General features: G+C 34.7%; 1 protein-coding gene across 1 annotated transcript in view; it reads right to left on the bottom strand.

Moving 5' to 3' along the window:
- LOC144969619 (uncharacterized) overlaps positions 1 to 15,000 on the bottom strand; it is a 50,602-nt gene that overhangs the window by 12,683 nt on the left and 22,919 nt on the right. Inside the window, exons 9-10 of the mRNA XM_078908758.1 lie at positions 5,685 to 5,988; positions 113 to 243 (exon numbers count right to left, since the gene is read on the bottom strand). Of these exons, the coding sequence (XP_078764884.1) occupies positions 113 to 243; positions 5,685 to 5,988 (435 nt within the window). The remainder of the gene's footprint in view (positions 1 to 112; positions 244 to 5,684; positions 5,989 to 15,000) is intronic.

The following is a 15,000-nucleotide window of genomic DNA, read 5'->3' as shown; positions in this document are numbered from 1 at the left end:
CTCAATGGTATAAGGAATGTATGTCAGCCGCAGGAAAAAAAAATTGGAACGGGCTAAATGCAGGGAACATACTGATTGGTTATTGTTTATTAAAGCTCGACGTATCAATTACCAGTAATCGTCTTTGAACATATCCTGATCACCAAGTGTGTTTAGCATCGACATGCGTGGTCTCCAAATGTCTTTGGGCAGCGGTGTCAGGTACTCAATTCCACCGTTTTCTGTGGCATTCCACGTCACTCTCTGAAGTCAATGAATTGAAAGTTATTGTTTTAATTAATGATATTGTTTACTGTAACGTCTTTAAGGGGAAACACAAGTCAATACGCCTACACAAAGAGGAAAAGCGTTTTATCAGAATACCTTGCAACTACTACTACTACTACTACTACTACTACTACTACTACTACTACTACTACTACTACTACTACTACTATTACGACTACTACTCCTCCTCCTCCTCCTCCTACTACTACTACTACTACTACTACTACTACTACTACTACTACTACTACTACTACTACTATTACGACTACTACTCCCACTACTACAACAACAACTACCACTACTACTACTACTACTACTACTATTACGACTACTCCTCCTCCTCCTCCTCCTCCTCCTCCTCCTACTACTACTACTACTACTACTACTACTACTACTACTACTTACACATACTACTCACTCAAATACTACAACTACTAACTACCTACTACTACTACTACTACTACTACTATACTACTACTACTACTACTACTACTACTACTACTACTACTACTACTTACTACTACTACTACTACTACTACTACTACTACTACTACTACTACTACTACTACTACTACTACTATACTACTACTACTTACTACTACTAACTCTACTACTACACTACTACTACTATACTACTATACTACTATACAATACTACTACTACTACTACTACACTACTACTACTACTACTACTACTACTACTACTACTACTACTACTAACTAACTACTACTACTACTACTACTAACTACTATACTACTACTACTAACTACACTATTACTACTACTACTAACTACTACTATACTACTACATACTACTACTACTAACTACTACTACACTACTACTACTACTACTACTACTACTACTACTACTACACTTACTACTACTACTATCTACTTACTACTACTCACTACTACTACTACTACTACTACTACTACTACTACTACTACTTACTATACTACTACTAAATACTACTACTACTACTAACTACTACTACTACTATACTACTACTACTACTACTACTACTACTACTACTACTACTACTTACTACTACTACTACTACTACTACTACTACTACTACTACTACTTACTACTACTACTACTACTACTACTATACTACACTACTACTACTACTACTACTACTACACTACTACTCTACTACTACTACTACTACTACTACTACTACTACACTACTACTACTACTACTACTATACTACTATTACTACTACTACTACTACTACTACTACTACTAACTACTACTACTACTACTACTAACTAACTACTACTACTACTACTACTAACTACTACTACTACTACTATACTACTACACTACTACTACTACTACTATACTACTACTACTACTACTACTACTACTATACTACTACTACTACTACTCTACTACTACAATACTACTACTACTCTACTACACTACTACTACTACTACTACTACTACTACAACTACTACTACTACTACTACTACTACTACTACTACTACTACTACTGCTACTAATACTACCACTGTTACTATCGAAACACTGCTTAACATCTACTGTAAAGTAATGATATTTTCCTGTTTTCAAACCTAAATCTGCAATATTCAAGAAACTGTATAAAATACAATAATAGTCATAATAATAATAATAATAATAAATAATAATAAATAATAATAATAATAATAATAATAATAATAATAATAATAAATAATAATAATAATAATAATAATAATAATATATGGTTTTTATATAGGACCTTACCACGCATACAACCATTCAAAGATACAGCTTGAAACACGGAGAATAATAATACAGTGTTATATATTATTTAAAAGAAACGTTTTAAGATGTTTTAAAGAAATCTGGATCATTACTGTCTCTGATATATCTTGGAAGGGAATTCCAAAGTGATGCCAAAAATTCAAACGCATGATCGCCAATTTTACGAGTCATAATATTTGGCTTCACAAGTATTTGATTATCAGACTTTGATCTCAGATTTCTGGATGGGACGTAGAATTTAGGCATGTCATCACTGTATCCAAGACAGTCAGAGTGAAGTGATTTAAAAACAATAGTACAGATCTTATAATATTCTATACGTTTCTCAACGGGAAACCAGTGGAGTTTTCTTAGCAAACCCGATGCAGATTGATTTCTCCTTTTCCTATAAATAAGCCTGGCAGCATCGTTCTGGGCTACCTGAAGGGATTTATTCTGTCTTTATTTATAGAAGAGAGGAGATAATTCCAATAATCTAGGTTTGACAGGATTAGAGATTTAACTCACAAGGCAGAGATGTCTCTTGTATTGAGATGTCTAACACTACACATTCTTCTCATTTCCATGTACATTAACCTAATGGTATGATTTACTTGGCTGGTAAAAGACAAATCTGAATCAATAATTACACCGAAATTTCGAACAACCTTAGCAGTTTCAATTACACTATTTCCTAAAACGATTGATTCACACTCTACATTTTTAAGGATTGCTGGCCTAGTGATAAATATAATTTCAGTCTTACTATCATTAAGTTTTAGTCTGTTCAGTTTCATCCAAGTTTTCAATTTGACAAAGCAAGATTGGAAACGTCCAATTAAAAGATGTAAAATGTAAGTTGCTGACTTAAAGATTTGACTATCGTCTGCATAAAATTGGTAATTTAGATTAAAATCAGAAATAATTGATCCGAGGGTTTTCATGTAAATTGTAAAAAGAACTGGATCCAATATCGATCCCTGTGGCACACCAAATTTCAGAGGATGATCAGATGGTTTGACATTTTAACCACAACAATCTGTCGACGATTCGTTAAATACTATTCGAACCACTTCAGCGCCAATCCCTTGATATTATAAAGACGTTCGAGTCAATGCAACAGAATGCTGTGGTCAATTCTGTCGAATGAAGCCGAAAAGTCCAACATACATAAAATGTTCATATCATTTAAAATCAAATTATTTACTACCCTTAATATCGCAGTCTCGGTGCAATGGTTTTCCCTGTTAGCTGATTTGAATAGCACATATAGATCATGCAATTTTAAATGTAAATTTAACTGGTGAAGAACTGCTTTTTCCAGGATTTTGGAATTAAAGGGAAGATTTGAAACGGGTCTGTAGTTTTTAAAATCATTATGGTCTAAAGAAGGTTTCTTTAAAAGGCACTTTGTGTTTGTCACTAGTTGGTGCTCTATAAATACATTGAGTGTGGAGTATTTGGTGATCCTAAGTCGATGTCCATCTCTAAATGTTAATAATAAAGGAAATTGAAGACACTACTTTTAATAACAATGCGGTCGTTCATTTCCTTTTTGTAAAATACAATAATTCCACCTCCCCGTCCGTTGTTCCCAGGTACTGATTTGGAGTTATACTTATCTGGTGTCATGACAGTGATTAGGGGTTCATCTCCAGTCTCATAATAAAATCGTGTCTCTGTTAAAAATAAACGGCCAGGTTGATTGTGTGATAAAAGGTCGTGTATGTCCTCTGTTTTGTTCCGCACAGAACGGATATTTGGCTATAATCTTTTTATTACACGGTAGAGATGGTATAATAATGCTGGCCAAAAATGCGTTCATGAAACTAAAGCCAATCCTCACCAACACAAATATCTCCATCAGAACACGAATGAGATGCACCAAATGCTATGTGTGGTCCATTTTCTTTTATGGTTGTGAAACGTGGACACTAACCGCACAGACAGAACAACGTATTGAAGCTTTTGATATGTGGATGTGCAGGAGAATGCTGAAAATACCTTGGACAGCAAGAAAAACAAACATCGAAGTCCTCGACCTAATGGGCCAAAAACAAAAAGAACTTCTTTGACTGTGAAGCACAAAAAGCTGTCATATTTTGGACATATGCGAAGACATGATAGTCTCGAAAAAAGGATAATGGAGGGAAGAATTGAAGGAAAGAGAGGCAGAGGAAGACAAAGGAAATCCTGGACAGATGGCATCAAGGAAGCTACAGGACGGCGCATGGCAGACTGTAACGAGGCTGCAATGGACCGTGAAGGATGGAAGGCCATGACATCCGACCTCTGGAAAGAGATGGAACCCGGAGGATTCAATAGTCGTAACGTCACTTCCTTCCTAATGACGCATGTAACTTAGTAACACTGGCTCTAAACTATCGGAGCAATGGCGGACGCCCGTATGAAATATTTCTCCGTCAAGCATACAAGATATGAAGTGAATAGAAAAGTGCCAGAAGACAATAGAGAATAAAAATTTTTCGCGGCGGTGGTGGGGTTTGAACCTGCGACCTTATTGGTACGACAACTCCGCCTGGCAGGTGAGAGCGTGGCTCTACCGTGTGAGCTATCCACGAACACAAAAATATTCGTTTCAAACCCAAAGTCATTACTAGATCCCTCTCTCACCCACTTCTTGAGACCGCCGATTCGTTCGTACACCACCATCGCGAATAATTTTGACCAGCAGTTAAGCTTAATAGCCAATATTCTCAACACAAACATATAACATAGAAACGATTGAGATAAAAGCGTATCCAGAGGGATAAAAAACACATAAATTTGATCATGTTTTGACTTTTACACATTCTGGTCACAAGACATATGGAAAGTTCTAGCCAGCTTGAAGAATAAAAAGTAATGATTTTCTTTGTTTAGAACCAAGATGTCCGCCGTTGCCGAGTGGCGTGACATCAGACTACTGAATCCAATTGCAATAAAACGGATCAGTAGAGTTAAAAACAGTCAATGATGGGGTTTGACGATGAAAAGTATTCACCGTGATGAGATTGGGTGGGGGGCGAGGAGGATGGGGACGACTGGGTGGTCTCTGTCAATACACAACAGTTAACGGTCTTTGTTTTCTTACCCCTTCTCACCGACGACTGTTTAATGATTTGGTTTTAAAATTAGATAATGAGAAGAATTCGTCAAGTATGAAAGTTTAAAATGTTACAAGAAATAGAATGTTAAAAGTGGATGTAAACAAATATGCACGGTGAACACTTGAAGAAAATGTTCAATCTAATGTAAAATTTGAAGAAATTCACAAAAAGTCATTCGATATTGTTGATGACATTTGATAAAAGTTATATCACAGTAAAGCCAATATTGTCACTAGTAAAATTCCGTTTTAAGAAAAAGACAATTATTGATCTTTTAAAAATCCTAAAGTCAAAACACAAACAAAACCTCTGCCTGCTAGGAGTGTTACAATGTAGGTCTTTGTTTTGTTTTTTGTTTTTTTTTTTTTTTTGCCCTCCGCGTTTATGAGTAATACTCACTAAATTGTATTAACCTGACCATAAACGTTCATGGTTACACACAGTTTTGTGTGCTGGTCCGTTATACTTCCGGATGGCAATGTTGTTAGCTTCTTAGCCAAGCGCATATTATCTATAAGTGTACAATAATTCAATAGAATAGATCAAAAACGTTTACCTTGTCATACCAGAGAAAGAGAATAAATCCATTCACGGTAAAAGATTGTTTCACATCGTCGATTTCCACCAGGGAGACAAGGGTAAATCCGACACTTACGACTAGTCTGTCAGAGAAAAAGTTTGTCGGACGTAAGGCTGGAGAGTAGCCAGAATTTGGACCTAAGAGTCTGCCCATCAGAGTTGTTAGATTCTCATAGGAATCGTCTCCATGACATGGCTGGTGTAGATGGCTGTAGAAGATTGGCACCATGAGAAAGATCAACCTTGTTGAAGCTCTAAATGTTGCTGTAAACTCCATTTTGCTGAAAATATGACGGGAAGAATAAATATAAATAATGGTCAGTTTTAATGTATTTATGTTTAGCGTTTGTTTAGGCCTTTTCTGGCCAATAACCATCATATCGTCATCATGATTACCACCATCACCATCACCATCACCATCAACAAGAATGATAATAATAATAATGATAATGATGATGCTGCTGCTGCTGCTGCTGATGATGATGATGATGATGATGATGATGATGATGATGATGATGATGATGATGGTTATGATGATGATTATGATGATGCTAACACGAAGGACTACTACGCCAATGATAATGATGGAATCAGTAAACAGATTACGTACCCCCCTGGCATTCCAAACGTCTATAAATCAATAGGTTACAACCACAGTCTATCGACTTTACCATTAAACATGGTTCATTAGTTAATGAGTCCATTCTACAAAGGCATTCCAACAGTTAGTATAATTGTCGTACTCTGGACAAATACGTATTTAAACATTTGGCCAGAAAACTCATCGTTCAATAATCAATCGATTTAAATGACTCTCATCTTGGCAAACATTCTCAAACCTGGGACTTTAAGAAAGACTTCGAGAAGCACCGAGTTTGAGAATTTTTTTGCCAAGATGAGGGTCATTTAAATCGATCGATATTTGAAGGACCAGTTTTCTAGCCAAATTTTAAAATACGTTTTTTTTTTCAGATTACGGCAGTTAAATGGTTAAAGCGCCACCAACATAGTAGTTAGTTGTCACGCGTCGTGAAATGGATTGTCCGTTACTCAATAATGCATCCACCCCACCTCACTTCGATCAGAGTCTCGACAGATATGATCTGACAGAACTCTGAGAAAACACCCATTTGAAATTTTGGCCAGGAACCTCTGCCTTAAAATATTATATCGGTCGATTAAAACGAACCTTATCTTGTCAATAAAGTTTCGAACCTGGGATTTACCGGAAGTCTCTTAGGAAGTCCCAGGTTTGAACGTTTTTGACAAGATAAGTGTCTTTTTAATCGATTGATATAATTTGAAGGACGAGTTTTCTGGCCAGAATTTTAGATACATACTTTTTTAAAGAGTAGGCTACGGCGTATGTCTTGATTAGTGAAATCCTTGATTGGAGTTTTCATTTCATTTGAACGTGACTTGAACATTTATAGACACTTAGATAACCACGCCTCTCGGACAGTCATCATAATGTAAACAATGACAGTGATCAGTAAACAAATCAAACTACACAGGTTTTACTATCGATGGTTTGTGTCTAAGTAAAATACTTGAAATACTGTTCTACCGCTTGATGAATAAACCAACACAGTAATCTATGTGTAATAATATGATCGAGAAAATCGTGTGATAACTAGTCACTCATCTGGCGGTATAAAAACAATAACAATGATCAGAGAAAGGTCGAATTCATTCATTTTAATGTTTATAAACAACCAACTATGTTTGTCCGAGTACGTGTGAAGGTGTGCCACAAATTCAATGTTTTTATAGGTCAAAAATCTACTGGTTAATTATAGCCCTCCCTCTCTATTCGGTATTATGACTGGGTGACCTTGTAGTTAGAAATTGGGAACAAAAGTGTGATGCGATGTAAAAAAAAACTGGTTCTCATCTCAAAAGAAGTGTAAAACCACTCTTCCGGAGGACTGGATACATATCTTATGTAAATTGTCTTCTGGTTTCAGAGTGATGCTGTCTTCATTTATAGATTAAATATATTCTGGTCGTCAATAAAGATCATCCATCCTCCAGTAATCTTAAGAAACTGCCTATACGCCGTGCTACTAAAATATATAGTTATGCCACCTTATGAATCAATATGTGACCTATTCATTATTACTCCTCCGAGGGCTAGTTACATACACACTTCCAAGAAGTTTTGAACCGGAGGAGTAGAAGGTATGACGTCACGACTTCTCTGCCCTATTGGATTTTAAATCTTGTTTATCAGATTAGAGTTAAATTAACTCCTTTTGTTGAAGAGACTTGATGTGCAGTATTTAACTATTAAGATTGAAATTTCATAATTTCTCATAATGTTCTTATTCTTATTTCTTATCATCATCATCATCATCATCATCATCATCATCATCATCATCATCATCATCATCATCATCATCTTCATCATCATCATCATCATCATCATCATTGTTATTATTATTATTATTATTATTATCATTATTATTATTATTATTATTGTTATTATTGTTATTATTATTATTATTATTATTATTATTATCATTATTATTATTATTGTTATCACCATTCTTATTATTAATATTATTATTATTATTATTATTATTATTATTATTATTATTATTATTATTATTATTATTATTATTATTATTATTATTATTAATTATTATCATTATTATTATTATTATTATTATTATTATTATTTTCATTATTATTATTATTATTATTATTATTATTATTATTATTATTATTATTATTATTATTGCTTGTTATCTAAGCTATAAACGATTTCTAACAGAATGTTATTCCTTTATTATCATAATTATAAGAATAATTTGTTCAGGGAGACTGTTGGCCAGTGGCCTAAAATAAACATTTGAATTGATTTGATTTGACTTGTTTCAAACTCAACGTTCTTCAATAAGTTCATCCCTGCACTATAGGGGGTTATGTGATCTTGTGTTATGTCACACGCCTTTGGGCCTGAAGGTCTAGGGTTCGAGTCTCGATTTGAAAAGAGCACAGTTAACTGAGTCGATTCACATTCTCTCGCCGTACCAAGATGTAAAATGAGTACCGTGAACTGCGGAGAACAATTTCTTCTATCGCCTAACAGGCGTCATGTGTCGTCTCACAAATTAAGTATTACCGTTGACTTGGGACCTGTTGCGCTTTGAGCATGGTTCGTGGATATTACGATATGAAAATGCTCAAGTTTTTATTAATACCGGATCAACGCTGTAGCTATAAAAAACCCCCAAATAACTTGAGCTTTTATATGGCGCAATATTTACTAAACGTGCTCAAAGCGCTTTACAAAGGGTCCCTGGCCAACAGCAACACGTAACATATAGGACGAGATATGACGCCTATTAGCAGATGTTACATTTTCTTTTCCGACACAGACACCGTTGTTAAATCCCAGGTTCTCATTTTACACCTGAGTACGGTGAGAAAATGTGAGTAAAGAGTCTTTTCCAAGGACTCAACTATGCGCCACTAACAAGCGGGGCTCGAACCCAGGACCTACCGATACGAAAAGTGTCATATCACAAGACCGCATAACCGCACGTAATGTTTATTTAGCCATCCATTTTGACTCGATGGGAAAACATTTGACTGGTTGTTTTCATCAGATTGATGAAGCACTCTGGAATAAAAGACAAACTCGAACTTAAAAATTTGGCCAGAAAACTCGTCCTTCAAATATCGATCGGTTTAAATGACTCTCATCTTGGCAAAAACTTTCAATCATGGGACTTCCGCGAAGCCCCAAGTTTGAGAGTGTTTGCCAAGATGAGGGTCATTTTAATTAATCGTTATTTGTGGGACGAGTTTTCTGGCCAATTTTTTAAATATGTATTTTTCCAGACAGCGGCAATGGCGTCAGTTAACTTGTTAAGAGATAAATTTGGTCTGTATTGACCGGTATTATTGATTTTAGTTGGGAATCAAATGTAGGGCTGTTAATGGTTGCATTGAGTTGCAGTCGTTGAATAAACAACAATATTTAAATTATGAAAAAGTTATCCTTCAAAGCGATTAGGCACATGGAGCTGGAGTTTATCCCGGTTTCTATACCGTGAAACGGACAAAATCAGTTGGTTGCTGCCCTTTGAAAAGGTGGCACGTCTATCTCAAAATACTTTCCGCCAGATTTAACAGACCCACCTACCCAGACACTGCTGGGTTGAAAGGGGATCCCAATGGCTCAGTTGGTAAAGCACTCGCTACCCATGTGAAAAGACCATGATCGATCCCTGGTGCAATCAAGATCTTTCTCTGAACCCCTATCCAATTATATTAAAATGTATAAAAACTGCGTCCTTCCGCTGGGCATCATCAGATCCCGTCGCCTAGACATTCCATGAAGTAAATAGAAAATCCATCAAAAAGATGTCTGGTGTCAACAGGAATCACACATGTTGTCCAATGTGAGCAAATTGGGGGTACTCATCTTTACTAAGAAAATAAAAGTATTTACTTGAGGCAGGGGTCCAACCCGGGACCCTCCTGTCACGGTGTAATGTCTTAATCATTCGGCCACCTCTCTCTCTTCTCCACAATATTTATATAGGTACATCAAATTCCGTTAAATCTAATTTTAAAAGGGAAGAAAACTCTACTCTTTTGGTTCCTAAATCCTTGGGAATGTGTATGTAGCCAGTCCTTCGAAGTACTAATAATCAATAGGTTATTTTAAGGTGACATAACTATTTTAGTAGCAGGATGTCAAGGCAGATTCTTAGGATTACAGGACGTAAAAGAGCGATGATGGGTGATCTTTATTGACGACCAGCATATTATTTATACTAGAAAATCAGATGCCCTCACTCTAGCACCAGAAGATGAATTACACAAGGTATGTATTCAGTCTTCTGGAAGAGTGGTTTTACACTTCCAATGAAATATGAAACAGTTTGGGGGTTTTTTGCCATCACTTTTTCTTCCCTATTATCTTGGTTATCTACTTCGCTTAAGTCATAATATGTGAACCCCAGAGGGGAATTTTTGCCTGCAACCACATCTCTGCAGACCAAACTGTATGGGCCCCTGGCAGAGTTTAGGAAGACAACGGCGTCCCTCCATCAACTAGACATTCAAACATGACAATTTTAATGGGAACGACGACGATGACGACAACAAAGAAGAAGAAGAAGAAGAAGAAGAAGAAGAAGAAGAAGAAGAAGGAGGAGGAGGAGGAGGAGGAGGAGGAGGAGGAGGAGGAGGAGGAGGAGGAGAAGAAGAAGAAGAAGGAGGAGGAGGAGGAGGAGAAGAAGTTTTTGTATTCATTTTTGTTTATTGCTTTTTTTTAACGCCATTTTGAACGTAAATTTGAGAAATTCTGAACATAAAAACAAAAAATACGATTTCAGGTAAATAAAAAAGGGAAAGAAAGAAAGAAAAAAAAGCGGTACCTTAACTGTTAGGGTCGTCACCTGAAAAGAATAACTGAAATAAACTGGGATGCTTCAAAGATCGAAACGTTCAATAATTCCTTACCAATCGATACCTCATTTGCTCCACGGCGTTAATTCATTGACAATCTTGAATTATAGATTTGCTGGCTTGCTTAAATGATAAGGTGACACATTAGGAGCAGGCACTGGTGTGAATAAAAGATCTGAAAAAGTCTGTATGAAACTGTGCCAGGCAAAGCAAAAAAGAAAAAAACAAACATCCAAAAAAAAAAAAAGTTTTCCACGACCGGGGATCGAACCTCAGACCTCCTGATGACCAGTCAGACGTTTTACAATCTCTGTGGTGTAATAGTAGCACGTCAACATGTAATTTGGCGTTCGATCCCAGGTCTAGAAAGACTGATTTTTTTTGGGTTGTTTTGTTTTTCTTGTATTTTTATTTCTTGCTTTGCCCGGCTCTGTTTCAAACAAACTGTGTCAATTGCTTCCCTCGATGACGAAATATGACTTAAACTAGTAAGTGAAATGAGACTCTGCCACTAAGTCCAGTATTATGATTGGTGAATCAGACATTATAAAGTAATGTAAAATTAAAGTGATGAAAACAATGTAATTTCACAATTTAAGAGACTATTCGATCTCCTTTATAAATCATTTAAATTCAACCCAAGTGTCATAAATTATTTATAGATTCAATTTTCAGTACCCTAACTATCCAGATATAACACTGCTTTCAAATGGCTGGTCATAAAATGAATGTATTCCTCTTGCACAATATGCTTACAATTTATGAAAATAAAAACACTTAATAAATGCCAGACAGCTCCAATAGTGACAATTTCCCCGTGGAATAATTTATTCACAGTTGATAGTACGTGTGGGTACCATGACATCGGCGGGCATTTCCATCGTGTTGTGTCGTACAGCCCGTTAGAGACTGATTGGAAATCGGGGCAACGATCACGTGGTCCTGGTATCAAACCAGTTCGTTGTTGTATTCTAGAAAGACACATATTATTATATTATTTACAAATTTGACCAGAAAACTCGTCCTTCAAAATATGGATCGATTTAAATGTCCCTCATCTTGGCAAAAAATTGTATCTCTAATAAAGACTTCGCGAGTTTTTGCCAAGATGAGGGTCATTTAAATCGATCGATATTTGAAGGACGAGTTTTCTGGCCAAATTTGTAAATAATATGTGTCTTTCCAGAGTACAGCAGTCATTTGGTTAATTGGTGCAGGAGCTTAATCGCTCGTAACCATTAATATAACAGGTAAAAAGTAGGAAAATGTTCTGTGGCATTACCTTAAGTTCATGTCCGGTCCACAGCACTAATTTAATATCACGACGGAATGAACTGATGAAGGGTCGGCTGGTTGGTCCAGTGGTATGACACTCACCGCGGACCCGCTTTGGGTGGCGCAAATTTCAGTCCTTGGAAAAAATAGGCTCTTTGCTCACATTGTCTCACTATTATTATTATTATTATTATTATTATTATTATTATTTTTAATATTATTATTATTATTATTATTATTATTATTATTATTATTATTATTATTATTATTAATAGTAGTAGTAGTAGTAGTAGTAGTAGTAGTAGTAGTAGTAGTAGTAGTAGTAGTAGAAGTTGTAGATCATTATTATTATTATTATTATTATTATTATTATTATTATTATTATTATTGTTGTTGTTGTTATTATTATTATTATTATTATTATTATTATTATTATTGTCATAATAATCATTATTATTATTATTATTATTATTATTATTATTATTATTATTATTATTATTATTATGATTATTATTATTGTTATTATTATTATTATTATTATTATTATTATTATTATTATTATTATTATTATTATTATTATTATTTTTATTGTTATTATTATTATTATTATTAACATAACATAACATAACATAACATAACATGTGGTATAGGGCAAAATAGGATAAGATCCCTTGAATGCCCTTAATATTAATTAGTAATGCCATAAATCTATTGATTAAATATAACAATAATGATACACGTGGTAAAGATATTATTTCAACTTAAATGTACTCATGTGGTGTACAAACATATATCTTTAACCGTGACATGCAAAGCACACACACACACACACACACACACACACACACATACATACACACGAGTATAGAAGATAACCATAATAATATAATAATGCATAATATATACATACAAGATTGAAAGCCATGTCAACAGCAGTGCAAACACGTATTATTCGTCATATATAAATCTCCCATCATATAATTCCTTGTCTACTAACACCTTGAAATAATCCATAGATTTTGCATTATTTGTTTCAAATTTCAAACTGTTCCATTTCTGAACAATACGAATACCGAACCAGTTTTGTCTTATGTTTGTTTTCCATCTAGAGACAAAAATCTTAAACTTGTCCCCTCTAGTAAAAGTAATATTAGAATATGAAAAAAAATCAGAAAAGTCTATCCTATCCATACCATGTACCAATCTATAAACCTGAATTAAATCCCTACGAATTCTTCTATATTTCAAACTGGGTAAGTCAAGAAATTCTAACCTTTCCTTATAAGATAAATACTGTATTGTATAATTTTTTTTGGTAGCTCTCCTCTGTACACTTTCAATACTAATAGATTGTCTTTTATATAATGGGCTCCAGATGCAATTTCCGTATTCTAGAATTGGTCGAACGAGCGATTTATACAAATACAAAAATGTGGTTTTATCAAGACTTATAAAGGTTCTATATATTATTCCCATGATTCTGTATGCACGGCTTACACAATTATCAATATGTAAATCAAAATTCAAATGTGAATCAAAAGTAACTCTCCACATCCTTTTCATAAGGCACAACGGAAAGTAGATTTGACATAGAAGTATCGGTAAAATAATTATGACATGGATTATTTTTTCCTATATGTAATACTTTACATTTCGAAACATTAAAATCCAAATGCCATGTTGTAGACCATTTGAAAAGTGAAAATATATCATTTTGTAGAACGTTATGATGTTCAGTTGTACTATAGATCTTTGTATCGTCTGCAAACAGTTTGCAGGCTGAATTTATGCCACATGGTAAATCATTTATATATAAAAGAAATAAAAGTGGTCCCAATACGCTTCCTTGGGGTACACCGCTAATTACGTTCTTAAAATCCGACTCCACACCATTGACAATGACCCTTTGTATTCGATTATTAAGAAAGTCTTTAATCCAGTTAAAGATATTCCCTTTAAATCCATATGCTTTTAGTTTAATGAATAATCTCTCATGAGGTACAGAATCAAAAGCCTTGCGGAAATCAAGATAAACAACATCAATGCATTGATCACGATCAATTAACTTGGTAAAATCCTCCATTACCTGTAATAGTTGACTAATGCATGATCTCTTAGATCTAAAACCATGCTGGTTATTGTTTAGCATCGTATGACTTTCAAGAAAGTCCATTATTCGGTCTTTCAAGATAGACTCCATAACCTTACAGAGTATGCATGTTAAGCTGATGGGTCTATAGTTTGCAGCATCTAGTTTGCTTCCCTTTTTATGAATGGCAGTAACCTTGGCTTGTTTCCATTCAATGGGTAAGGTACCAGATTCAAGAGACTTATTATATATTGTTGAAAGCGGCTGTGATATTTCAAAGGCCACTTCTTTCAGTAAACGGATATGAAGGGAATCGGGTCCCATGCTTTTAGTCACGTCTAAATTCAACAATTTTGTAAGTATGTCTTCTTGTGTAATATAAAAATCGGGGACGTTTAATTGATTTGTAACATTGAAAGTTGGTATATTTGTAGTGTCTTCTTGAACAAACACAGATGAAAAATAATTATTTATAACATTAGCTATATCTTTATCCGAAGTA

This window comes from Berghia stephanieae, chromosome 3 (assembly GCF_034508935.2).
Source record: "Berghia stephanieae isolate SIO BIC M18660-M18661 chromosome 3, UCSD_Bste_1.3, whole genome shotgun sequence".
Taxonomy (NCBI): Eukaryota; Metazoa; Mollusca; class Gastropoda; order Nudibranchia; family Aeolidiidae; genus Berghia; species Berghia stephanieae.
This window is presented reverse-complemented; position numbering and strand designations above follow the sequence as displayed.